Source organism: Microtus pennsylvanicus, chromosome 20, assembly GCF_037038515.1.
Source record: "Microtus pennsylvanicus isolate mMicPen1 chromosome 20, mMicPen1.hap1, whole genome shotgun sequence".
In the NCBI taxonomy this organism is placed as follows: Eukaryota; Metazoa; Chordata; class Mammalia; order Rodentia; family Cricetidae; genus Microtus; species Microtus pennsylvanicus.
In genome coordinates this window covers 38,518,123-38,544,783 of record NC_134598.1, presented here as the reverse complement: position 1 = coordinate 38,544,783, position 26,661 = coordinate 38,518,123, and the positions used below count along the sequence as shown (strand labels likewise).

At 45.3% G+C, this 26,661-nt stretch overlaps 2 protein-coding genes across 2 annotated transcripts; one reads left to right on the top strand and one right to left on the bottom strand.

Annotated features, from left to right (window-relative positions):
* Nucleotides 1–1,099: 1,099 nt before the first annotated feature.
* Rtcb (RNA 2',3'-cyclic phosphate and 5'-OH ligase) lies at nucleotides 1,100–20,857 on the top strand. Its single transcript, XM_075954302.1, has 12 exons — nucleotides 1,100–1,285; nucleotides 2,636–2,714; nucleotides 4,854–4,921; nucleotides 5,858–5,957; nucleotides 8,156–8,312; nucleotides 10,420–10,576; nucleotides 11,208–11,367; nucleotides 13,037–13,212; nucleotides 13,625–13,813; nucleotides 14,394–14,504; nucleotides 16,208–16,327; nucleotides 20,399–20,857. Exons 1-12 carry the CDS (start codon nucleotides 1,193–1,195, stop codon nucleotides 20,504–20,506), a joined length of 1,518 nt encoding a protein of 505 aa, XP_075810417.1. The 5' UTR covers nucleotides 1,100–1,192; the 3' UTR covers nucleotides 20,507–20,857.
* A 4,787-nt stretch (nucleotides 20,858–25,644) lies between these two features.
* On the bottom strand, nucleotides 25,645–26,158 carry Ascl4 (achaete-scute family bHLH transcription factor 4). Its single transcript, XM_075954313.1, has one exon. The coding sequence runs from the start codon at nucleotides 26,074–26,076 to the stop codon at nucleotides 25,645–25,647; it is 432 nt and encodes a 143-aa protein (XP_075810428.1). The 5' UTR covers nucleotides 26,077–26,158.
* Between the last annotated feature and the right edge of the window lie 503 nt (nucleotides 26,159–26,661).

Here is a 26,661-nt window from a genome sequence, read left to right as displayed (position 1 = left end):
TCTGGCATTGTGTGTTTCAACCTCCAGCCCCTTGCCCAAAGCTCGGGAACTGTATGGTAGTACATAGAGCACAGACAATCGTGGTGCGTGGCAATTATGATCCCATTACATCGATGAGAAAACAGAGGTTAAGAGGAATTTATCACACAAACGTTGGTAACGGCATAGGTGGAAACCAAGCCTTCCTGATAGTTACTGTGCTTTTTCTTCACAGGAAATAGGACTAGAAACAAATCAATCAAACCCCGTGTTTAAAGGCACATCACAGAGGGCTTACTCCAAACAAAGCCACCGGTGGTGGTGGCGCATGCCTTTAATCCCAGCACTTGGGAGGCAGAGGCAGAGGCAGAAGCAGAGGCAGGTAGATCCTGGCTTACAAGAGTTAGTTCTAGGACAGGCTCCAAAGCTACAGAGAAACCCTGTTTCGAAAAACCAAAATAAATAAGTAAATAAATGAATGAATGAATGAAAAAGAAAAAGTTAGCCTAAGAAACCCCAATGGTTCACAGCAACTCTAATGTATTCACCTTTGCAGGGCATTGCTGGCTATACCAGATGCCTTCATAAGCGTTTGTAGAAATAAAAGATACGTTGTAGTCATATGCTTCTTTGGAATGCTCTTTTTGTAACGGAAAATGTTTGTTGTAGGTCCACAGTTCCATTCTGAAGCATTACAATGGTCAAATGTGCTGTTCATTAGTATTTTATCTTGCTCAGCTACTTCACTAACGGGGCTGTGAACTCCAAGCTGTATATTCTACAGAGCAGTTGACTCGATTCAGATTCAAGGGTTTTCGGGAGCGGCTTAAAAACATTTCCAAGCACAGCCTTTTATCCACGGCAGCATAGGCAAGTGGATCTCACGGAGTTCGAGGCCAGCATGTTCCAGCGAGTCAGCGCGAGTTCCAGACTCACTAATAGCTAAATGGTGAGACCTAACCTTTAAAACAAAAGTCCACTAGAACGGTAGTTTAACCAGCTCTTTGGTTTAACTTTCCTTCGCGGAGGGCATCATATCAAGATGACCGCGACTTGCGCGAGGAGATTTGAGCCTCGGCGCTTGCCTTCCTCCCTCACGCAGCGGCGTCGGTCGCGCTTGCGCCCTGAGTCCCCAGAGGCGGCTACGCGGAGCCGGTGGACTGTGCGGCGGTTTCTCTTCCAGTCGGGAGCTGCTGCCACCTTCGCCGCCACCATGAGTCGCAGCTACAACGATGAGTTGCAGTTCTTGGACAAGATCAATAAAAACTGCTGGAGGATCAAGAAGGGCTTTGTGCCCAACATGCAGGTGAGGCGGGGCGGGGGTATAGCGGCCTTCGGGGCTGTGGGGTCGGGGTAGCGGCCTGCGGGGCCGGGGTAGCGGCCTTCTGGGCTGCGGGGCGAGGGTAGCGGCTTTGGGGGCTGCGGGCCGGGGGTAGCGGCCTTCCGGGCTGCGGGGCCGGGATAAGCGGCCTTCTGGGCTGCGGGCAGCGCTTCCGCCGCTAACCGGCCTCCTCCGCCCCGCGCCGGCCGGGCCGACCCCCCACAGGGTCCGGGTCTGCTCCCCAGCGAGGACAGACACAGCGGGGCCGTTCACGCGTGTTTTCCCCACGCATGTATTGTTCCCGGTCTTCGAGATGCCCGAGACCCCTAGGACCCGTCCGTACCCATCCAGGAAGACTGCCCTGACTTCGTGTCCAGTCTGCTGCTTTTTCTCTTCCTGGTTGATGAGGGAGCAGGAGACCAAGGGGCTAAAACCCTGGGCCTCGCTGCCCTCTCAGTTTCCAGGCCGATGGCTTCCGTTAAAGTCGAGGAAGAAAACACTTTGGAGGTATTGGCACGTGTGATAAGTGACTCGGTCCCTTAAGTGCCAGGGGAATGCAATAAAGGTTTGCAGTCCTTGGTCTTAGTAAAGAAGTTTCTGATAGGCCTTGCACAGTAGGTAGCTCAGGCCTGTATTCTCACTCAGCACTGAAGGCGGAGGGCAGAAGACCCTATTAGCAGATACTACTGGGCTAGAGGACGGTCTAGGATGCCTACGGGACCAGCCAAAGCAACCTATTTAAGACTCTGAAAAATCACAGAATTCCTTTTAGCCGTTCCTTTCATTTGACACTAAACAAAATGTCTTTGAGCCCCCATTATTTTGCAAGCTGCTAGGAAGAAAAAGACCACAGCAATAAAACAATGGTATTTTCCCTTTATTTTGTGGAAAGAGGGGTAGTTGGTTAGTGGATTTACCTGCTAGTTTTTTATCTAACACATGAAAATTATACATTATTTAGGACACCATGGTTTTTTTTAAAAAACTGTATAAGTTGCAAAATAGCAAAACCATAATAGACATACCTCAGAAGTTCATGAGCACTGAAGTAGCAGTTTGAATGTGGCTGTCTTAAATATTCATAGCCAGAGGTGGTGTAGATTTTTATTTTTTTCTGATTTGGAGATAGTTGCTGAGATTTCACTGGCTGAATTTTGTGATTTGAATCCGGATCTGAAATGCTCTAAAATCTTCTAGGTTCTTATGAGACGTAACAGGGGAGTTTGATGCGGAATAAAGCGGTGTAAACGCGACATGTAGCGCATACATTCTGCCCACCGCGTCTGTCCATGGTGAACTTGGGTTTAGACGATGTTTGCCTTTCTCTTGTATCAGGTTGAAGGAGTGTTTTACGTGAATGATGCTCTGGAAAAACTGATGTTTGAGGAATTAAGGAATGCCTGTCGAGGCGGGGGTGAGTACACTTTAGGCTCGTGTATGGGACGGTAAAGCCTCCCCTGTACCCTGAATGAAGAACTCAGCCAGTGTAAAACACTTTCAAGGAAAGCGCCTGTTTGTGATCGCCTGTTTAGCACGCTGCTGGTTAAGGGTTTGGAGCTCGGGCTAGTCTGTTCTCATCCTGCACCTGCTGTGTCTCAGGGACCTCATTAGGTTTTTACAGTGACTGTCCATGCCATGTTTGTAATAACGGAACAGATAATAACAGTATTATCTGTCTTTTGTAGACGGGCAAATTCAGTAAACTTAAGTAATTTAGTTTCTTTTTATATTTTTATTTTATGTGCATTGGTGTTTTGCCTGCATGCATGTCTGTTTGTAAGGATGTTGGTGGAATCCTTGGAGTTACTGACAGGAGCCGCCATATGGATGCTGGAAATTGAACCCAGGTCCTCAGGAAGAGCAGCCAATGCTCTTAACTCTTGAACCATCTCTCCAACTCCAGCTTATGTGATTTTTAACTTGTCCTTGGTCACAATTTCAAATCTGAATTCCTGATTTTAAAACCAGTGCTCCCTTATGCATGTACGCATGCACATGTGCCTGTATGCGTCTTAGATACATTTATTAATGCCACATTGTAAATGATACTGAATGGACTCGGGAGTGAGTGATGATGGGCAGGTGTAGGCCTTTCAAAGTTTTACTTCATCAGCACTCCCGATTCTATTAAGGATGAAGGTCATTGACCCATTCCTACCCAAATTTCCTAGTAAACCTGGGTATAGGGGGGCGGTTTCATGGGGACCCAAGCATTCTTAATAAGGATTTGAAGCATCTCGAGAGGACAAGGCCAGCTCCTAACTGGTATGCTAGTTAGGTGAACATTAGGGTTGACACCTGTCTCTCATGGCTACCCCTCTTCCCTCACTTGAGCGTGTCCCCTTGTGTTAAGTGGCACTGCTGCAGGCCTTGGCTGTGGCTCAGTGAGGAAAGTGCCAGCTGTGTAAACATGAAGACCTGAGTTGGAATCCCTAGTATCTACGTCAGAGCCAGGTGCCAGAGACGGGCAGAGCTTGCTGCCCAGTCAGTCTAACCAGTAACTGGTTCAGTGAGAGACCCTGCCTCAAAACATAAGGTAGAGGGCTAGAGAGATGACTCAAGGGAAAAAGTGCTTGCTACACAGCCCTCACCACCTGGGTTCACTTCCTAGAGGATAGAAGTGGCTCTGCCAAGCTGCCCCCTGGCCTCCCTGTGCATGCACACACATACACAGCGAGTAGATAAAAATTTTAAATAAGGTGGAGAGACGTTGAGGAAGATACCGATTGTGGACTTGTGGCCTCCACATACATACATACACATACACATATACACACATGTTTAAAAGAAAAAAGCAACTGCTAACATTTGACAAAGCTGGACTTGCCCTCCATCCGTCCTGACTCTCAAGTCATTGTTTTGTTTTCTCAGCTCTTCCCCCATTGCCCTTTGCCCTTTGCCCTTTAGATTAACACCACAGCTGTTTTGGGGTAGTTTTGTTTTGAGACGGTCTTGATCCCTTAAAACTGGTGTTACAGATGGTCAGAGATGGTTGTGAGCTGCCATGTGGGTGCTGAGACTCGAACCTGGATCCTCTGCAAAAACAGCCAGTGCTTTTAACCATTGAGCATCTCTCCAGCCCCCACTACTAATATTTTTAATGACTACAATGAGTTATTGAGAGAGTACATTTTATACTGGTGGCATAAAGATTAATAGTTAATGTTTTCTATCCCTCGTGCACAGAACACTGACGAGCGTGTCTGGTTTCCTGCCCCTCCTGTGAACGTGCTTCTTGTGTGCACAGAACACTGATGGGCGTGTCTGGTGTTCTGCCCCTCCTGTGAACGTGCTTCTGGTGTGCACAGAACACTGATGGGCGTGTCTGGTGTTCTGCCCCTCCTGTGAACGTGCTTCTGGTGTGCACAGAACACTGATGGGCGTGTCTGGTGTTCTGCCCCTCCTGTGAACGTGCTTCTTGACGTTTCCTCCCCACTTTCCTTTCCACCATCCTTCTCTGCTCTGTAACCAGAACCTCTGCCCCTTCATGTACTTAAGTCATGCTAAAAACTAAATGTGTCATTTTTCTCAGACTGAGGTGTGTTTGTTTCAGGTGTCGGTGGCTTCCTGCCAGCCATGAAGCAGATTGGCAACGTGGCAGCCCTGCCCGGGATTGTTCATGTGAGTCAGAGCCAGAACCTTGATTATTCACGTCGTGTGTGATTGTATGTAAGTTTGCTGAATGAATGAAGGGCTCCACCTAACAGACCTTTAGAGACGGTGGCCTTTGCCTGTAGCAGTAACACTTAGACTTAGGACTGAGGCTGGATAGCCCCTCCGTCTCTTAATCTAAGCGTTTGGAGAGGCTGTTGTGGAGAGATTTAGATCTTACCCTTGTGCATCGTTACTCCTTCATCAGTGCACCGTTCTAGGTCTCACTGTGAGTCTGTGTGTGGATGATTGGGAAAGAAAAGAAGAGGACGTTGAACTGAGCAGAAGAGTGGGAAAGGACTAGCGATGCTGGGGCAATGACAGTGAATAGAGGGGGGGGGGCTCCACTAGCCTAGCGTTCAGATTTCACCTTCAGAGGAGAGTGCTGAGAAGTAGATCCATTTACCAAACTTTTATGGGGCTTTTTCATTAACAATGTGGTGCTTGTGGTGATAAAATGAGGGGGTTCCTGTATCTATGAACTCATATTTCTGGTTATCTCCATGTCTCACCATATTTGACGGCTTTTCTGTATGGCGTAGCATGCCATCCTTTACTCGGCCCCTGTATATGAAATGTGCTGTATTGATGTCATCAAATAGATTTCACTTGTGAAAATCTTCATGACCTGTATAAACCATGGAACAACTACAGTTTGCCAGTGTCTTGAGAGAATTTTAAAAGTAACAGCACTGGCACTTAGTGTGTGATTCTCTGGCAGCCTGTCACTCTGAGACTTCCCTGTTGGCAGTCAGACTTTGAAATGATGTCCTCGGCAGTATTCAGCTTTGTGAACGGGTTCATAGACAGATAGTTCACTAACAGGGCTCAGAGTGAAGGGCAGGTCCATCAGACAGCCACAGCAGAGAGTGGAACAGCTGTGTTTCAGGTCTCGTTCTTTTCCAGCGGTCCATTGGGCTTCCTGATGTCCACTCAGGCTATGGCTTTGCCATAGGGAACATGGCTGCCTTTGATATGAATGACCCTGAAGCCGTGGTATCCCCAGGTAAGGTGCTGGTGTCGTGTGGCTTCTCTGTGTTGTGTGGCCTTTCTGAGACAGTGTGCATTTCTCAGTCTCATTCAGTGATTTCTTGTTTTCTACATTAAAGCTGCTTATGGATAGTTAGGCTATTAAAATATCAATCAAATCATTTACTGAAAACTTTGGGGATTTTTATCAGATGCCAGGGAATATCAGACATTGGCTGCAAAAGAAACATTTCTCTGACAAAATTTCTCTTGGTGACTCAGCTACTGCATAGGTAAATGTTTCTAGTGTCAGCACTGAGCGTTATTGGGAGGAGCAAATGAATTGAGCTAGACTCAGTACTTCCTCGCATCGTTTTTGTTCTAACACTAGTATTTTTCATTAATTTCTAGTATATAGGAGCCAGGCCTTCATCATGGTGTGCTCACACATGTGCCATTCTACGTTGTCCATCCTTTCTCCTCCCCAGCTACCCTGTCCCTCCTCCAGCTGCTTGCCTTTCTTCCCCAAGTTAAGTCCACGTACCTCAGTCTGCTTGTCTACGGCTTGTGTTCTGTTCCCTAATTCCCACCTCCCTCAGATCCCTTCCTCCCCTCTCATGATCTTCTTTCTAGCTTTATGACCAGCAAACGTGTAATACTTTGATATATACAATTTTAAATTTAGGTTCCACTTATGAAAGAAAACATTGGATATTTGTTTTTCTGAGTCTGGCTTACTCTGCTTAACAGTAGTTTCCAGTTGCATCCATTTTCCTGCAAATATTATTTTCTTTATGGCTGAATAAAATTATTGCACACGTACTCCATTTTCTCTATACGTCAGTTTGTTGATGGCCATCTAGGCCAGTTCCACTTCCTAGCTGTTGTGAGTAGTGAGACTGTTAACTGACATGCAAGTGTCACCCAGGAGTGGTGGAGCAGGGTCATAGAGTGGGTCTATCTTCGGGAACCTCCATACTGATTTCCACAGTGGTGGCCCAGGTTTGTATCCTCACTGTAGAGTATAAGGATTCACCAGCATTTGCTGTTGTTTCCTTGATGGTAGTCACTTACTAGGTAAGGTAGAATCACCTCTAGTTGTTCTTGTCAGTCATCTCCATAAAGCTGGAAGGCATGGTTTTCAGAAATACTTAGATCTAAACATTTTCTACTAACTGGTATATAGAGTTTCTATTGCTGTGAAGAGACACATGACCGTGACACCTCTTATAGAGGAAAACATTTCATTGGGACTGCTTTACAGTTTCAGAGGTGTAGTCCATTCTCATGGGAGGAAGCATGGCAGCGTGCAGGCAGACACGGTGCTGGAGAAGATGCTGAGATTTCTACATCTTGATCCACAGACAGCAGAAGGACACTTTGTGCCATACTGGGCATAAAGACCTCAGTTTGCCTCCACAGTGACACACTTCCTCCAACAAGGCCACACCTCTTAATAGTACCATTCCTTATAGGCCAAGCATTCGAACACATGAGTCTGTGGGGGCCATTCCTATTCAAACCACCATAACTGGAAATTCCATCTTTGTAGGCAGATACGCTATAGTCTTAAATGCACAAATTAGGAAAATGGGGGGGGGGGGGGCTGAAATATTTTTTTAATTTAATTTATTTAATGTGTTTGGCCTGCATGGATGTGTGTGCCTGGTACCTGGGAAAGGCAAAAGAGGACATAACAGATCCCTTGGGACTGAAGAAGTTGTGAGCTACCTTGTGGGTGTTGGGAATCAAACTGGGGGCCTCTGGAAGAGCAGGCAGTGCTCTTAAGCACTTAGCCATCTCTCCAGCCTCCTGGAATATCTTTAAAAGTTGGAGAAAGTACAACGGTTTAGATGTACAAAAGACAAAACATTGGAAATTGTTGTTGGTTTTTTTTAAGAAAAAAAAGATGCACAGTAGGAAAGGTTGGCTATTTGAGAAGACTGACAGTTACCAGCCTCTTGTGAGACAAACGGAGGCAGGTTACTGTCCTGTGCGTCTGTCTGCCACATTCTCCACTGTGGGTGAGGTACCTTAGTGCATGTGTTGCTTGCATTGTTTCAGTGTTGACAGACTTGCACAGCAGCCGGTCACTTTGATGACTACATTAAAACATGCTTGTCCTTGAAGGAATGTGCCTTCTTTTAACTCCATATTAGTAGTGAGGAACTTCAAGTAATGCTCTGATTGTCTGATTATTTTGCTAAGATTTGACTTAACTTCTGTATATTGTAGGTGGTGTCGGATTTGATATTAACTGTGGTGTCCGCTTGCTAAGAACCAATTTAGATGAGAGTGATGTGCAGCCTGTGAAGGAACAACTTGCCCAAGCTATGTTTGACCACATTCCCGTTGGTGTGGGATCAAAAGGTGTCATCCCAATGAATGCCAAGTAAGAGCAGGAGGTTCTGGTAAACGGAAAGGGGGGGGATACCACACGGCTCAGCTTTGCTTCCAGTTTAGACATGTACTCAGCCACTTGTTAGGAAGCGCAGATTAGTGCTTTGTAAAGCGTTAGCTCCAACCCGTGTTCATTAGAACAGCCCTTGAGCTGGGCTTACTGGCATACACACCTGCAGTCCCAGCCTCTCGGGGGACTGACATCATGGGATCATTTTAACCCAGGAGTTCAAAGCCATCATGGGCAACATATAAGACTCTGTCTACAATTTAAAAAGAGAAAGCGTGTGGCCAGAAAGAGGACTCAAGTTAAGACTGTTGGCTGCTCTCCCAGAGGCCCAGGGTTCGATTCCCAGCACCTACACAGCAGCTCACAACTGTCTGTAACTCCAGACCCAGGGCATCTGACACCTTGTTCCGACCTCTGTGGGTACTGTATGTACATGGGGTACAGACATATGTTGGAGCGAAACTCCCATATACATAAAAGTTAAGAAAAACAGTCCTTGACACAGAGTATTTCTAGAATAATGACACTGTGCCCAATACCTCACCCAGGTGATGACCACTGCTAGCAGAAAGCAAATTAACAACAGGAAATTAAGCTTGGTAAGTGGTGTCAGGGTTCAGGCTGAAGAGCTTTTGCCTCTCAGACGGGCTATGTTCTAAGTACCTCTCAAGGAGCCTGTTCATCCTACAAATTTTTTTTTAATGATGGTACTGAATATGTGCTCTGTTTAGCTAAGTAGTGCAGTAATTCAAGACTACAGTGTTTCTATCTCTTGGGTACCTAGTGACAGTGCTGTACTGCTCATGCCAAATGGTGTACCTTACACGTGGCAGGGTCTTCTCTACCCTAAACCTGCTGTGTAACCAGGCTGGCTTGAACTCATGGTCCCTGCCTCAGCCTCCCAAAATACCAGGGTTGCAGGTGTACACCACCATATCTGGATCAAATGTTGTGTTTATCAAGTATAAGTCAACGATGTTCCGTTGACATGTACATTGTATATACTTTGCATTTTAAGTTTGTATGCATACACTAATGCATAAATGCTCTTAACTGTTACCTGTTACACAGTCCTTTCCACCAAAAAATCAAATAAAAGAACATGTGAAGGAAAATTAATTTAGATGCTTATCCTTTATTTTCATATGACCCCTCTGTCACCCCAATGTGAAAAATATACATGTAACAATTACTGATTGAACATAAAGCATCTTTACAAATATTTCAGGTAAAATTTTGTCCTAATTCATTTTGTTTGTAAAGGGTTGTCATCTAGGGTAGTGGAGAAGGGAGTATTCTCTTCTAGCTGTATGAGAAGCCTGCCCTTTGGGTGATGGTGAAGCATCCTCTCTCTAAACATTTAATGTTTGTGCCCTACATCTTCAAAGTGTAGATGCAGTAAAGCCACACAAAGCTTTGGTGAAAATAAACCTTAAGATGTAACCTGTGTTACTTGAGGAAATTCAGGTATCTTCATTATTTGACTATTTTTTCATAAATTATTAATATAGACATGTAAAATAGAAGTAGATGGTAATATCTGATTAAGATTACAGCTTTTCTATGTCTGATTAATTGTCCCCTAATGGAATTCAGAATCTGAGAGGTAGATGTAATATAAAAGAAAATAATAATTGAAAAATACATCACATGGGCTGATGATATATACCTCAGTTGGTAGAGTACTTACTTAGTGTACATGAAAACTGAGCACAATGATACATTTTGTGTCCACACTTGAGATAGAGACAGGAGTTTTTGCCAGAGGTCATCTTTGGCTACATAGTGAGCTCAAGGCCAGCCTGAACTACATGAAAACCTGCTTTGGTTTGTTAAGTACAACAGACCATGTAAATGTCAAGTGAAACTGTAATCATGTTTATAACACTATCTCCATTTTACATAGTGATCATTTATGTGACTACTTTCCTCAAAAACAAACAAACAACCTAGGAAGCATGAACTCTTAACCAAGCCTGGTAGACAGGAGTAGTAGTTACCACACATCCCTATGCTCTGTGGGATGTGTTTCTTCCTATCCTTGGTTGTCCTTTGCTGTGAAATGACTTTATTTCCTTGCTCACCCCAGAGACTTGGAGGAGGCGTTGGAGATGGGTGTGGACTGGTCTCTGAGAGAAGGCTACGCCTGGGCTGAAGACAAGGAGCACTGTGAGGAGTACGGGAGGATGCTGCAAGCTGACCCCAACAAGGTCTCACCCAGGGCAAAAAAGAGGGGCCTTCCTCAGGTAACTCACTTTGTAGGATCTACATGCTATTTTAGCTTTCATCACGAAGGAAATCTGTACCTTCTGTTTAACAAAAAGTATATCCTTAGAGTTTTTTGTTTGTTTTTTACAGTACATCAAAAAACACATCTGTTTTGCTTATGCATCATTTTTCTGAAAGGTTACCTAGAGCTTGCAGATAGTCATAAGATTGTGAGTTATAACATGGGATACAATTATGAGACTTACAAAGTATGCCAAAGTTTATTTTTAAAAATTTTTTAAAGACTGTAGGGCAGTGAGATGGTTCAGTGATGGAGACACAAGCTCACAACCCGAGTTCTAATGTCCAGAACTTCCATAAGGTAAAAGGAGAGACTGACTCTCCTCTACATAAGTGCTATGGCACACATGCCCGACATCATAGACAACTTACAGCTTAGGCTACGCTAGACCTCTGGTGTAGTCCACATTATTTTTGGAAAATGCTGTAATAAGAATTTCTAAGACTTAGAATTTTTCTGTTACTTGAGACACTGTGTATAGTTATTTTGTTGGCTTGGTTTTACCTGTTTGCTTTTTAAATATATGTTTGTTTACTTGTTTTTAACTAGAATAGAAACTATTTAATCAGACATTCTTACATTTACAGTTGGGGACCCTGGGAGCAGGCAACCACTATGCAGAAATCCAGGTTGTAGATGAGATTTTCAATGACTATGCTGCTAAGAAGATGGGCATCGACCATAAGGGACAGGTGTGTGTGATGATCCACAGTGGAAGCAGAGGCTTGGGCCACCAGGTAGCCACAGGTATGTTCTAGCAAAGGTATGGTTTGTGGGGAACAGGATGAGAGAGGTAAATTGAGCCATGGAAGTACATTGTGTGGGTTTTTAACTTGTGACTTTCTTTACTTGTGACCCTGAACAAACTAATAACTTCATTGGGTCTTTCTCATCTGAAATGAGTGGGTAGCAAGGCTAGTGAAATAATATATGCGAAGATTTGAACTGCATGGTCACTGAGGAAGCCCTTGGTAATGCTAGTTCTGTTTAGCGCTGTGTTCTCTGTTGGGGGTTAGTGCTGACTAACCACCTTGATAGAACTTGGACTATAGAGTTTAGGTACTCATTCAGTCAGCCTATAGTACTCGGCAAGGTTAGTGATTTTGGTAGATTGGATTCTAAAATCCAATTGGCCTCACTGTCTGATGGGTAAGATGATGTTCATTGAGAAAAAGGATTAGCGAGAGAGCTCAGTTAGTAAAGTGAGGGGCAAGCCCAGTGACCTAAGGTCAGTCCCTCAACCCACAGAGAAGTGCAAGGATGGTGCACACTTGTAATCAATCACAGCGTTGGGGAGGCAGAAACAGACAAATGCGTGGGATTCACTGGAGCAACACTCAAGGTTGACCACTGGCATCCACATGAAGACTCATCCAGACCCTCACACCACCACCACCAAGGACAAAAAGTAATAGTTGATAAAATATTGTAAGAAAGGCAACATTAATATGTTTTTAAAATATTGAGATTGCTTCATAGACAATTCTCAAGCTAGGCCTTGGGATTTGAATAGTTAACACATAGAAGACGTTCATGACAAATAAGCAGGAAGAACAAAACCAAGGAACATGGAAATCCGTGTCTGGGTGGCTTACAGGCATCAGTGACTGTGGGAGACAGTGTACACACATGGAAATTATAAACATCAAATTCCGTGTTCCATCACCCGTACAGCTGTGTCTTATCCTGTAAGAATCAATCATTTGTGCCAGCCTGATCCTTGATCTAGCAGATCCATGAAGCACTGACTGTTTTATTTCTAAGACATTGCTTATTTGTAAGACATTGATTGTTCCACACACTATGATCTCCTCATTCCAGAGGCTGAGCAGAGGGAGCACAGCTGTGAAGTAGCCTAAACAATGTAGTTAGCCGGAAGACAAATGAGTGATAAAGTGAGACCCATGATGATAACAAAATATATGCTATTCTCATTTACTTACATGTTGGGAAGGGAGTGCATGTTGCTGTTAGTTATACACATCCCATTTAAGGTTTCTGGAGGCATATGGTATCTGTATGTCTCACAAATCTCTATCACCATACTCAGACGATTCTCAGTAAATATCTTTTTTAAAAAATTCGTTGTGTGTGTGTGTCTGTCTGTCCGTCCTTGCTTGTCTGTATGTGCTCAATGTTCACGCAGTGCCCATGGAGTCCAGAAGAGGGTACATATCCCCTGGAACTGGAGTTAACTGTCAGTTGTGAGCCACTGTGTGGGTACTGGGAATGCAGCCAGTGCTCTTAATTCCTGAGCCATCTTTTCAACCCCAAATATATCTTGATTGAACAGATAGATGTACTTAGAAGCACACTTAGGGTTTTGTTTTGAATTTGAATGTTCTGTCTTTCTACAGTAAATCTGGATGACTTAAGAGAAACTTCCCTGGGCTGACCTAAGGCTCTGTTGTTTCAGATGCACTGGTAGCTATGGAGAAGGCCATGAAGAGAGACAAGATTATAGTCAATGACCGGCAGTTGGCTTGTGCTCGGATCGCATCCCCAGAGGGGCAGGACTATTTAAAGGGAATGGCTGCAGCTGGAAACTATGCCTGGGTTAACCGCTCTTCTATGACCTTCTTAACCCGCCAGGTAAAGTAAAATTGCTCTCTTGAGTTAATCAGGAAGTTAAGCATGTTTGATTTTAGAAATTTGTATTATGGATACTAGAGAAGTATCTTAAGTTTTGGTGTCTTTGGCCAGGAGAGTAATCAAGAGGGCCTGGGAAATAAGAAAAGAGAGACCCAGAATTGCCTCAGTTTGTCTTGAGCCACAGCAAGAATACAGACGCTGTTCTCTGAGGTCAAGAAGGCTGTGAAAGAAGTGTCAGGCAAGATCCACAGAGGCAGACAGTGTGTTCCCCAGGGCGGTTTCTGTGTTAATGTGGAGATTAGTGACTGCTGTTTTTGAATTCTGAAGTCCCTACTCCAGGAGTTCGCTAGCCGAAAGCAGTAAAGTACGTTCTCAAGAGCTAGAGCTACTTGTAATGGAAACTTTCCCCTAGGCTTTTGCGAAAGTCTTCAACACAACCCCTGACGACCTGGACCTGCATGTGATCTATGATGTTTCTCACAATATTGCCAAAGTGGAGCAGCACGTGGTTGATGGGAAGGAGCGGACGCTGTTGGTGCACAGGAAGGGGTCCACCCGTGCTTTCCCTCCGCACCACCCACTCATTGCTGTTGATTACCAAGTATGTAACCTTGTCTGTGTTTGAGCTGTGAGGTCACGATGTCGAGAATGCTAGATACCGGCTTAGTGAAGCAGGGAGCAGCAAGTGTGTAAAGAACAAAGCCTGTCCCACATGACAGAAGTGGTTCCCAGTCTGCCCCAGCGATGCCCCGTCCCATAGTGAGTGCTGTCTTAGTTCTGTATTAGGAATGTTCTACTCCCCTGAGCTCAGTGATAGCCTGAAAGTGATTGGAAGGCAGGACGGAGGGTAAACTGCAGTTTTTCTTTCCCTTATGCTTATGTTTGCAGATGAGGAAGTCCAGAGAGGGCAGATGCCTTGCCATGGATGAGAAATCCTGCAATGCTTCCCTCCAGTCTGAGAGTTTTCTGTGCTATGTGCAGTCTGTTGTGGGCCTCACATCTTCCTTCTCTTTCTTTTCCCCAAGAACCAAAAAAAAAAAGAAGTAATTTCTTAATACAGCTAGCTGTAAGAGCATTGAGTTTAGAGAGTTAGGTTTCTGCTACAATTCTGCAACATGAAGTTTCAGCATGAAAAGCATGTACCTTTCCAAGACTTACCGTTTGGTGTTTTGTATCCTCAGCTCACTGGACAACCAGTGCTTATTGGTGGCACTATGGGGACCTGTAGTTACGTTCTGACTGGCACTGAGCAAGGCATGACTGAGACCTTTGGAACAACCTGTCATGGAGCGGTAAGGAGATAAAAACTCGCTTAGAAATTTACTCTTCGGGGTTAAGTTTAGCAACATCGAGGTTTGAGTGTATCATGACTTCTGCAAATGATTCCCCATAATATACTGTTTAGTTAGCTGACTGAAATCACCTAGAATCTCAGTAAGGACTTTGTAGGACCAATTCCAGAAAATCTAGCTGGACAGTTACCAATCCAATGTAGCTGAGTTCAAGGCAACTAGCTTGTAAGTGACATAACTATCGGAAGCCCCGCACTGGACCTGCTCACTCGGACAGTCTGCTCCAGATGTGGGCAGACATGCTCTTAGCACAGAGAGCCCGTCTGTTTGGGTGATGCCTCACATCTTCTCAGCCACCTGTGGTCAACTGTGTCGAGAGCTGGGTACTTGAGACCTTCTAGGCTTTGGGAGTTCAGTTCAGCTGTGCTGTGATAGGGTAGGAAGAGCCACGGGGCTGTGTAAATGGCCATTGCTTTGTTTCAGGAATTTTTGCTTACAAAAAGGTGGTTGACTGACGGATACTTAGTGATACTTAGAATCATTCAGAATAAGTCTTTAAATATAAAATGTTTTATTTTCAAAAATGGTATGATGAGTCTTCTTGATAAAGGACATATAATAAGGTTAAACTAGCAAAGGTAGTTGTGTGTGTGTTCCAGAGTCAACATTGGTTGTCTCCTCCAACACTCGCCACCTTGTTTTGTGAGACAGGTTTCTCTCTGAACCTGGGGCTCACTGATGGCTAGACTGACTGGCTAACCAGCCTTTGGGATCCTCCTGTCTCTGCCTCCCAGTGTTGATCTGACAGGTGTGTTCCCATGCTTGCCTAGCAAGTGCTTTACCTACTGATCTAGCTTCCACACCAGGTGGTTTTGTTTTCTTTTAATCTATTCATACTTTATTTCTTTCTTTGTGTGTGGGTATACCAGGAGGGGTATGATGTGACCTAGCATGCAGGTGAAGTCAGGACAGTTTTGTGGCAGTTGGAGCTCTCCTTCCATGGTATGGCTTCTGGGAATCAAACATGACAGCAAGCACCTTTTACTTACCTCACCATCCCAATGGCATTTTGGGTTGGTTTTTTGTTTGTTTTAAACTTTTATTATTATTATTATAAGATAAAAGAAAAATGAAGCCTCATACAGTGATATGTTCCTGTCATCCTAGCTACTGATGAGGCTGATGGAGGAGGAGTACAAGTTCAAGGCCTGCCTGTGCATTGTAAGCAACATAGCAAGGCTTAGCTCAGAAGTGAACACACAAGGCAGGTGTGATCATTCAGTGGGTAGAGGTACTTGCTGCAAGCCTAATGACCCTCATTCCGTGGAGCCCTCACACCTGCAGTTCCCGCACTCCAGCAAGATGGGCAGCAGAGACTAGAACCTTAGAAGGACATCAGCTGTCCTGGAGTTCACAGCAGCAGCAGAAACAAGAGCCTTACCTCAGCCACTTCTGAAAGCTGTGTTCTGGCTCCACACACATGCCAGGGCTTTTATGCATACATGTTCTGACATGCACACACTAACGATAATGAGGGCAAATGAGCAAGTATATAGGAGGATGTGGTAATGGCAAGAACTTAAATAATCAAGGAAAAGGCATATAATCCCAAGGGCTTAAATAATTACTAGAGCCAAACAAAGTTTTAGTTCAAAATTCATAAATTGAAGTTTACTCCTGTCCCTGATCCTTTCTCATTCTAGGGTCGTGCATTGTCCCGAGCAAAGTCTCGCCGTAATTTAGATTTCCAGGATGTCTTAGACAAACTGGCAGATATGGGAATTGCAATCCGTGTTGCTTCACCCAAGCTGGTTATGGAAGAGGTGAGTGAAGTCCTGATGGATGTTTAACCGAAGACCAGAGGGCAGGGACAGGGCTGTGTGGGATTACTTACAGAAACAACTTGGAGTTTTTGATGATTTCTTTTTGGATTATGGGGTATTTTATTTTGTTCACTTTTTCTGGTTTGAGAATTCCACCCACGAGTATACACTTTTTATCGTTGTCACCACCACCACCACTCACGGTTCCATTCCTACACATCCGGCCAGCTCTGCCCTACTCTGGCCTGGAACTTGAAATATCCTCAGCCTCCTAAGTGCTAGGATTACAGGTGTGAGCTGCTACTCCTGTCAATTTTTGTTTATCTCATTTTGATTTTATATTGTCCTTTGTTTGGAGACTAATTACAGGCTAAGTCTATGAGAATGATTTTTACCGTTCATATAGTTTCTATCTACATTATAATGTTTAAAAACATGTTGAGAGGACCAGCAAGTTGGCTCAGTATGGTGACCTAAATTTAATCCCAAAATCCCATATGATTGAAGAAGAAAACGTGTTCCTTCAAATTGTCTTCAACCTGCTCATGTGCAGTGTGGCATGTGTGAACACACAGGCAATGAAATTTAATTGTACAAAATTTAAAGTAATAAAGAACTTTTTATTTTTTATTTATTATGTATACAGTTTTGCCTGCATGTACCCCTACCTGCCTGAAGAGGGCACTAGATCTCATTATAGATGGTTGTGAGCCACCATGGGGTTGCTGGGAATTGAACTAAAGATCCCTGGAAGAGCAGCCAGTGCTCTTAACCTCTGAGCCATCTCTCCAGCCTAGAAGTAGTTTAAGATGATTGTGCACAGTTGTATACTTATATTTTGGTTTAGAACAAATTTGAAAAAGGAGACATGTTTAAAGAGGTTTTGTTTAATTCACACAAATAAAGATCTGCACGAACTTAAGAGAAAACCAGTTATCTGACCCCTCCCTCCATTTTTTTTTTTTACTGCCACATGTCCTTGATGCTGTTTTGAACCTAAAGTCAGACTTTATTTGTCCTTTAAAAATGCAGCCTCTGATAAGTTCTTGGTGTCAGTCTGTAGTCAGTGCTCCCAGATGCGTGTCTTACCTCTGGTCACGTGGGTTTTTACATAGCTTCCCTCTTTTTGCTGCTGTAAATTAATTTGTGGTAGGTATATTCATTCTTCAAGTTTTTAATGATTAGAAGTCTAAAGCAGAATTACCGGGTCAAACCTTACTTTTGTGATAATTTATACTTGTTCTTAAGAGTAACACATTTGGCAGGGCATTGGGGGCTGGAGCCCTGACTTGGGAGTTAAGAGTACTTACTGCTTTTTCAGAGAACCCAGCGCCCATGTGGTTTCTCACATCCACTCATAACCCCAGTTCAATTAACTCTGCCCTCTTCTGGCTTCTGCATGTAACAGATAGACATAAAACGTACAAAACACTCCAACATATAAAATAAATAAACCTAAAATTATCATCGCAACTTATAAAGTAATAACTTTAAAGGATATGGAAAACACTTAAGAAAAAACCAACATTATTCGTCCAACTAGAAATGGCCACCACTTTCCTGTTTTACTTACCTCATGGCCTTTTTCATTCCTATGGTCTTATTTATTAGACATTTGTTCTGGTGCTAAGAAGGACACAGTGGAGAAAAATGATGTAATCCCTTCCTATGGAATGTAAGATACAGTAAAATTGTAGTGTATAACGATGTAAATGCTATAAAGTCAAAGGAAACAAGGGAAGGTGTAAGGGATGATTGGGCGCATGCCATTCTACGTAGGCTGAGCCGGGAAGGCTTTGTTGTGGTGATACTTGAGTGTGGGCCTGAAGGACACAGGTGGCGTGAGCAGGAGATGCAGGGAGATGAAGTCATTAGAGAGGCACCAGACCCTTTGGGTTGTATCCCTACCCCAACCTCGCCTTTGATTTACAGGACCTTTGCTTTTGCTCAGAGTGATAGGAAGACAGTGGAGGATTTGAGTGAAGAGTGCTTTGGTCTGCCTAGTGTGCCTGGTGAAGAGGAGAGAGAAACTGATAGTGCAGAAAAGATGAGGTGGATCACCTGCTAGGACTCGCATCTAAGTGAGAGGAACGTCAGGGTGGCGTGTTTCCAGGGGAGCACCTGGCTGTGTAGAGGTGGCACAGTGCAGGCACTATCCTTAAAGTACGGTCCAAGTCGTGGTGATTGTTTGTGCTCTAACAAATAAAGCTTACCTGAAGGTTAGAGGGCGGGGCTAGCCACTAGTTAACCATGGAGACCAGGCAGTGGTGGCACACATCTTTAATCCCAGCACTAACTAGGGAGTTGGAGACAGGAAGTGATACGGCTGGGCGGAGAGAAATACAAGGCTGGGGGAGACGGGAGCTTGGCCCTTTTTAGTCTGAGGATTTTGTAGAACTCTAGTGGCTGGCTGCTCTGCCTCTCCGATCTTTCACCCTTAATACTTGACTCTGGGTTTTTATTATTAAGAACAATTAGAATTCGCTCTACAGCTGGGCAGCAGTGGCACTCGGGAGGCAGAGGCAGGCAGATCTCTGTGAGTTCAAGGCCAGCCTGGTCTATAAGAGCGAGTTCCAGGACAGGCACCAAAAGCTACAGAGAAACCCTGTCTCGAAAATAAAATAAAAATCGCTCTACAGCTAGTTATTTAGGGTGGTTCACTAACAGGGATGGTAGGGCCTGTATGGTTGGTTAAAGGAGTGTTGCCATGGAGAGCAGGAAGGAACAGAAGCCCAAATGTGCACTTGTAGAAGAGTTGGGCTACAACCCGCAGAGAGCGGTAGAGGTATAGCCATAGCCGCCACATCGCTGGAATGAAGGTGCTTCCAAGTGAAGAGGCCTCCCTGAATAATGGTATCATTCAGATTCATTGCAAGAGAGAGAGTACCAGCAAGTCGGGGGCTAGATGTCTGTCTCCCAGGTCATTTCATGCTGGCTGATAACTGAGTTGAGAGCTTGTGGGTGGTCTAATGTGACCACAAGATTTAAAACTGGTAGTTTTGGGGGAGAAAAGAAAGAGTGAAATACACATGAATATTAAGGGGGACTCATGTTCCATTCTAGGCCCAGTTGGAGAGGGGGGAAATCTGCTTCATAAGGTTGGAGGCAAAAACCGCATCAGGGGAGATGCAGGTTTAGTCACAGCAGGGTGAAGGAAGTGAACAGAGGAGAGTCACTGAAGTGGTCCCAGAGGTTCAGAAATGGAAATGGAGCACACAGCCCAGTCAGGGTCTGGGCAGCCTGCCCTGTGTTAGCAGGTGCAAGGAATTGGCGGTGGTTGTAAGGAGTGGGTGTGTGTAGGGCAGGGAGTTGTGTAGACACACAGCCACATGCTTGCAGTTGTTTAGATAGACACAGATCTCTTGTGAAGAGGAAGTTACTAATCCACATTCATTTAGAACTTTAATAGCTGCTGAAATAGAGAAATAATTTTGCTCCTATTACTATTCTGTCATTTGGAGCATTTCCTCCCAAGCGGATTGGTGTGTGCACTTGAAATGTGAAACTGCTTCTCTTTTTAATTAGTGGTTGTAGTGTGTGCACGGTGTCTGGGCCAGAGCATGTGTGAGGACCAGAAGACATCCGTCAGTTCTCTCCTCTCATACTGTGTGTTCCAGGGATAAAAGTCGGTCACAGACTTGCACGTTCCCCACTGGGCCATCTTACTGGCCCCTGCTTTTAATTATACAAATAATAAATGTTTTTGAATAATTTTTTTTGTTGTTGTTTTTTCGAGACAGGGTTTCTCTGTGGTTTTTGGGGCCTGTCCTGGAACTAGCTCTTGTAGACCAGGCTGGTCTCAAACTCACAGAGATCCGCCTGCCTCTGCCTCCCGAGTGCTGGGATTAAAGGCGTGCGCCACCACCGCCCAGCTGAAGAAATTTTTTGAAAATTTTGGACCACCTGTTTATCTCACACCCCTTAGCAGCCCTGAGTTTGTTCGTATTTTTAACTTTTGCTTAGTTAATGGGCAAAAATATCCCGAGTATTTCTTATAATTTCAAGTAAATCTTTGTGTTTTGAAAGATTTCTTGTTGGTGGACTTTAAAGTGTTCAATCCCTTCCCTGTAGGCTCCAGAGTCCTATAAGAATGTGACAGACGTCGTGAATACCTGCCACGATGCTGGGATCAGCAAGAAGGCCATTAAGCTGAGACCAATTGCAGTTATTAAAGGATAGAGCCAAGCCCAGCAGAGCCTTGAAGTGCCATGGACTGAAACGCTTAAGACGTCAGACTCAAGATCCAGAGTACACAGCTCTTGCTGTGCACGCCACAGTGACTGGTGGAGAGGCTGCTTTTCCAGGAGCCAGGGTTGTAAAACAGCCTTCCAGGAGACATGTCTCCATTTGGAGCAGGCAAATGTGCCTCTTCCTCCTTTGTCCCAGATTTTTGGGAAAATCTACTAGGGTGTAGGGAAGGGTCAAAAAGTTGCCTTGCTCTGTCATACAAGTCTGTAATCACCAGAGTGAACTTTTCTAGCCCAATAGGTATCATGACAAATGTTCTATTAAATATGGTTTGTGAATGTTTCCTTTCTTCTACTGTGTCGGTTTGTGTCCATCTGTGGACCTCCTCACCCAGCAAAAGCTTAGACTCCCTTCTCTCATAGGAGCACCAAGCACCCAAGGTGTTATAATCAGATGCTGGATAAGTGCATAGTGGGGTGTGCTGAGGAATACCTCGGGTGTGAGCAGGAGCCAAAGAGAAGAGGCAGAGAACCTACAGCATGCTTTCAGCAGATTCTGACCGCTTCGAGCAATGCTTTGACGCTGACAGCAAAGAGCTTCCAGGTGATCCCACGCTTACATCTATTTAATTACTATAAAAACGTTAAATGGCTCAGAGGTTAAGAGCACTGGCTGCTCTTCCAGAGGCCCTGAGTTCAATTCCCAGCAACCACATGGTGGCTCACAGCCATCTGTAATGAGATCCGGTGCCCTCTTCTGACCTAAGTTCCAGTGGAAACTCCCAGGATACTGGAGATGAGGAAATGTGCACCACTCACCAATAAAAGCTGCAGGCTCTGAGTGGACCTGGGCTAAGAGAGACCAACTGTGTTGCAGGCAACAGCTGGAAGGCAGTACTTCTGTCTTAGCTTGAGTTACCTGTGCTGTGAAGAGACACCACGACCACAGCAACTCATAAGGAAAACATTTAATTGGGGCGGCTCACTTAGAGTTTCAGGAGTTGAGTCCATTTATCATGGTAGGGAGCATGGCAGTGTGCAGGCAGACATGATGCTGGTGACATGACCAGAAGGCAAAAGTAAGTAACTGGGTGGTATCCTAATAGTACTAATGAGATTGTGGGGTCAATTACATTCAAACTACCAAGCTTGTTGGAGCTCAGATGGCGTCTTGATGCTACCCAGATACCCACATGGAACTGAAGAGTTTGGTGTTTGCTCTGCTGGATTTCAGTCTTGATTTGGTCTGGTTTGTCCCTGTTACGGTCCTATTCTTCTCTTTTAGAAAAGGAATGTTTACTCTTTGCCATTGCACGTTCGAAGTGTATAAAGAGTGCCTTGAGACCCAGAAGAGATGACGTTTTAACAGTGGTTAAAAAAAAAAACAGCTATTAGACTGAAAATCTTTGAAATTGAATTTAATGTATTGTACATAATAAGATGCCCATGAACCTAAGCAGAATGTTATAGTTTGGATGTAAAATGTACCCTAAAGGGTCGTGGGTTTTGATTCTTTTTTGTTTGTTTTTCGAGACAGGGTTTCTCTGTAGCTTTGGAGCGTGTCCTAGAACTAGCTCTTGTAGACCAGGCTGGCCTTGAACTCACAGAGATCCGCCTGCCTCTGCCTCCCCAGTGCTGGGATTGAAGGAGTGTGCCATCACCACCCAGCCCCTGTTTCTGCTTTATGATTCATAGAAACATGAGCAATCAGGTGCAGCCACACTCTCATCACCTTGGAGCCACAGGCTTCAGTGCCTAAGCTCTTCCAACTGTGAGCTGAGATTAACCCCATCTCTCTTCCATTTCCTGTTGGTATTTTCTTGAATCAGTGAGCAAAGTAATACAGTCATGTGATCTCTTCAAGTCTCAGGTTCCTCATCTTGAGAATGGAAGTGATGGTCCCTCTTTTCACACAGTTGTGAAAATCAGCAGAGAATCGTATATAGAAGGGCTAGCCTGCTCTACAGTATAACCTCAGGAACTGCTAGCATATAGAATGATCTGCCTTTATTGGTGTTTTACAAAGAAAAAGGAGGAGGAGGAGAGAAGAAGGAGGAGGAGAAGAAAAAGAAGAAAGAAGAGAATACTCTTGGGCCTAGAAAGATCAGGTCATCTCACAAGACCCTGCCTATAGCTCATATATAGAATTCTTAGATTATTTTCCAGCGTCAGGAGTGGCTGGCCCCCTCTAGGCCCTGCTCTGGAGGCAAAAAACCAGTTTGGAGAGTTGTGCTGTCTGGACGGACACCTTTCTGCAGCTCCCGTGGTTTCGTTCTGGCTGCAGTTAATGACAGTGAGTAACCCGACATGAAAGGGGGGCTGACAGGTCTTCAAGCAAAGGACAGGGCTAAATAGCTGTGGGATTAAACACCAGCCTCACCACCCAGAGAGTCTACAAGGAAAACACATATGCAACTCAGCGATGATAATCAAAGGGCTTGAAACGGTTTAGTTGTCATGAGCCTGTAAAGGAACTAAAAGGCACCTTAAGGCCCTCCGCTCTACCCCAGCAGGCAGCCTGTCTGTCTACCACGGGATGACAGGCATGTGATGGCCCACAGAGAAGGGTCAAAGGGGGCTCCCCAGTGGAATCCAGTCATCACTGCAGCGGAGGATTCTGGAGACCACATTTCTAACCAAAATCTCATTTCTGGGATGATGTGAGCTTCCTTTTCATTTTTGAAGACAGCAAAGATAACTTCAGGTCTCAGTCTGATAGAAACTGTCCGGAAAGCTTCTGGCAAGGGCATTCTCTAGAGCCTGTGTGTGCTTGGTTAGGATGGGCCACGCTAACATTCCTACATGGTTTCCCTAGCCAGATGGAACCTGGCTTTCAAATTCAGGGTAGTCACAGGTGGCTTAAACAGCCAACAACTACTTCTCAACTCTGGAAGCCATAAGTCAAGATCAGGGCTTCTTGACCCTCAGGCATGCATGTCACAGCAGCTATCAGTGTGAACCCTGAAGAACATCTGGAGATTTCCAGACAACCAATCAGGGAAGACCTCAAAGGACATGGCGGCCTCTCTCCTTTCATCGTCCTTGTGTTCCCATAACACAGCACTCCGCTCCATAAACTACATTAGGGCTTGGTTTTGTTCTTTTGGAAGAAGGTGCAACGTTCCATGGCTTAGCGGAGTGCTCCACCGCAGGAAAAGGGGAGAATAAATCTTTTTGAAAGTCCTCCGGCCAGTGATAAGGCTCGGTGGGTAAACTGGCCACGCAATCCTGACTACCCAGTTCAATCCTGGAGTCCACGCAAAGATGTAAGGACAGAACCGACTCCACAAGGCTTCCGTTAATCCCATTGGGTGAGAATAAGATCACTCTGCAATGCTGAGCCAAATCTGAAGCAAGCTTGACTTTTATTGGGATGTACCAGAGGCCACTGACTGCCTCCTAAGTTAGAACAACGCTGAGTATTTCTCAGGGCCATTTTAAGGAGTAAAATCATGAGCAGTTGCAAAGCAGGTTTACAAAAGACAATAGAGCAATGTAGTAAGGAAATATAGAAAAACTTCAAAAGAAAATTCAACAGCCGTCATCACCATGAGGTCAAAGTCTACCAGTCTAATGGAACCGGAGTTATTGGTGGTTGTGAGCTACCATGGGGGTGCTAAGAAACAAACTCAGGTCCTCTGCAAGAGTAGCAAGCACTCTTAACCACTGAACCATCTCTCTAGCCCCCCACTTCCTAAAATAAAAAAGGTTTTGGTTGTTTTTTATACAGGTTTTTTGGTTGTTTGTTTTGTTTTTGTTTTTTTAGATGGGTCAGGCAGTAAAGGATTGCAGGAGATGGTGCCTGGACAGTGCTCACCAAGGTTAGTTCACCTCAGCTCCACTCTTCCTAGCCCAAGTTATCTCCAAAGAAAGGGTAATTCACAGTATGGTATTAGACGGAAGGAAGCGGGAGGGCACTTGCCTAGCATGTATGAAGCCCTGGGTTCAATTCCCAGCACCACAGAAGGGCGATGGGGCAGAAACTTTAGAAAGCAGTTTGCCTTCAGATGTCAACAAGCATCTAGCAATTTCTATAATTCATAACTGTTTGATGAGGCAGAGGGAATGACCATAGTGAAATACTCAATATGCCTGAAAACCTTCAAAGACAAATGGCTTGGACATGTAGCGGGTTCAATTCATATCCATTATCCACATCCCTCTCCATTCAGCTCAAACATCGAAACAAAGCATATTTGCTTTTTATATTTCAAGTCAGTGTCACTTTTCCAAACAAGTTAGAAGGGGTGAAAACGGTACAGGGGAACATGCAAAGAAAAGAGCAGAAGAAACAGTGGGCAGGCCGGGCGATGGTGGCGCACGCCTTTAATCCCAGCCCTTGGGAGGCAGAGGCAGAGGCAGGCGGATCTCTGGGAGTTCGAGGCCAGCCTGGTCTACAAGAGCTAGTTCTGGGACGGGCACCGAAGCTACAGAGAAACCCTGTCTCGAGAAACCAAAAAAAAAAAAAAGAAAAGAAAAAAGAAAGAAAGAAAGAAAGAAAGAAAGAAAGAAAGAAAGAAAGAAAGAAAGAAAGAAACAGTGGGCAGGAATTGGGCGGGAAGATGGCCGTCAAGATCACCAAAAAGATAGTTAACTTTGAGACTTTATTAAAAGTTTCCAAACGACCTCCTGCCGACAAAGCAGTATGTATCAAGCAAGAATGTCTTTTTTAGCACGGCCATTCACAGTCAGCAAGCCTATGCTCAGGTCTAGCCGATGCGCCACAAATGTGTTAGCAGTGGCAACTCTGCCACCTTCACCCATAGTGCGGTGCTGTTGGTTGCCAGTAAATTTCCCAAAGGGAAGGAATGCGCGAGACTGTGCCTCTCAAGTGTGTGTGTGTGTGTGTGTGTGTGTGTTTCTTCTCTGGCTAAGGTTTAATTGTTACAGCCTTTTGTGTTTTTAAAATCACCGCACAGATCTCGGAAGGTCCTTCTGTGCTTTAGAAAAAACAAGTTTCCTCCAGCATTTGTAAGTTGCAGGTTAGGAACCAATGAAGGTGGAGGAGGAAAACACCCTCCAAACATTAAAATACCCCCGTCCCCACGCCAGAAGCACTTAATTTTTTTCTTAAGATTTGGGACCAGAGAAGAACCCAGTTCCATAAAAACCTGGTGGGCGAGGGCGCTGCTAGCCGCGCTCCTCTGGCTCGCTGCAGGGCGAAGCTCCGGAGGATGCTTTGGACTCGCCGTCGCTGTTGCAGTCCGGCCTGTGGCGTTCCAGCAGCTCCTGCAGGTGCTTGATGTAGCCGATGGCGGCGCGCAGCGTCTCCACCTTGCTGAGCCGCTGGCCGGCCAGCTCGCGCGGCAGGTGCTGGCGGAGGCGCGCGTAGCCCTCGTTCACGCAGCGCACGCGCTGCCGCTCGCGCTCGTTGCGCTGGCGCAGAAAGGCGGGCTCGCCGACGCCCCCCAGCGACAAGGATGGGCACGACCGTCTCCGCGCACTGTCCTCGGTGTCCTGGAGCGCGGAGGTCCTGCCTGGCTCCGTCCTGGGCAGCGCGCCCAGCGGCGTCCGCAAGGGAGACGACAGAACCAGCAGTCCCGCCGGTTTGCGTTTCTCCATCCCTCCGTGGAAAAGCCTGCAGATCACCCGAGAGATGACTGTCTCAGCAGGAAGACGACACTTGAAGCTTTCGTGGCCGAGACTCTGGTCCATCCAGACTTCCCGGTTTGTCTTTGGAGAAGTGTCTAGGTCCAGAAGCTAGGTACCTGAACACAAGTGGAGGGGACTGCGCATGATGTCCGAAGCTCGTTGCTCTCTTCGGGTCTTTATAAAACTTCTGAGCCGAAAGGACACGCTTCATCCACGCTTGTGTCCCCTCCAATCTTAATTCAAAAGTTAACAAAGGGTCCCTAGCCTGAATGGGCGATCGCACCCCTAACAGATTAATCTTTCAAAGCTGCCCAATTGCTGTAATTCGCTCCTGGGTCAACCAGTGTGGCTCTCCGGGAGCCAGGAATTGAGCAGGGCCCTTTCCAGGCACTTGCAGAACGACTGGCCAGCAGAAAGTTTACTCCGGCTTTCTCCTTGAAAATCCAAACTTGACTGCCCTTTGTGGCTTCCGGCGTTCAGGTCTGATGGAAAGAGCTTTCAGGGTGTTTGCAAACATACCTCTGCTCTTTCATTTCTCGGGAGGTGGAGAAGAAG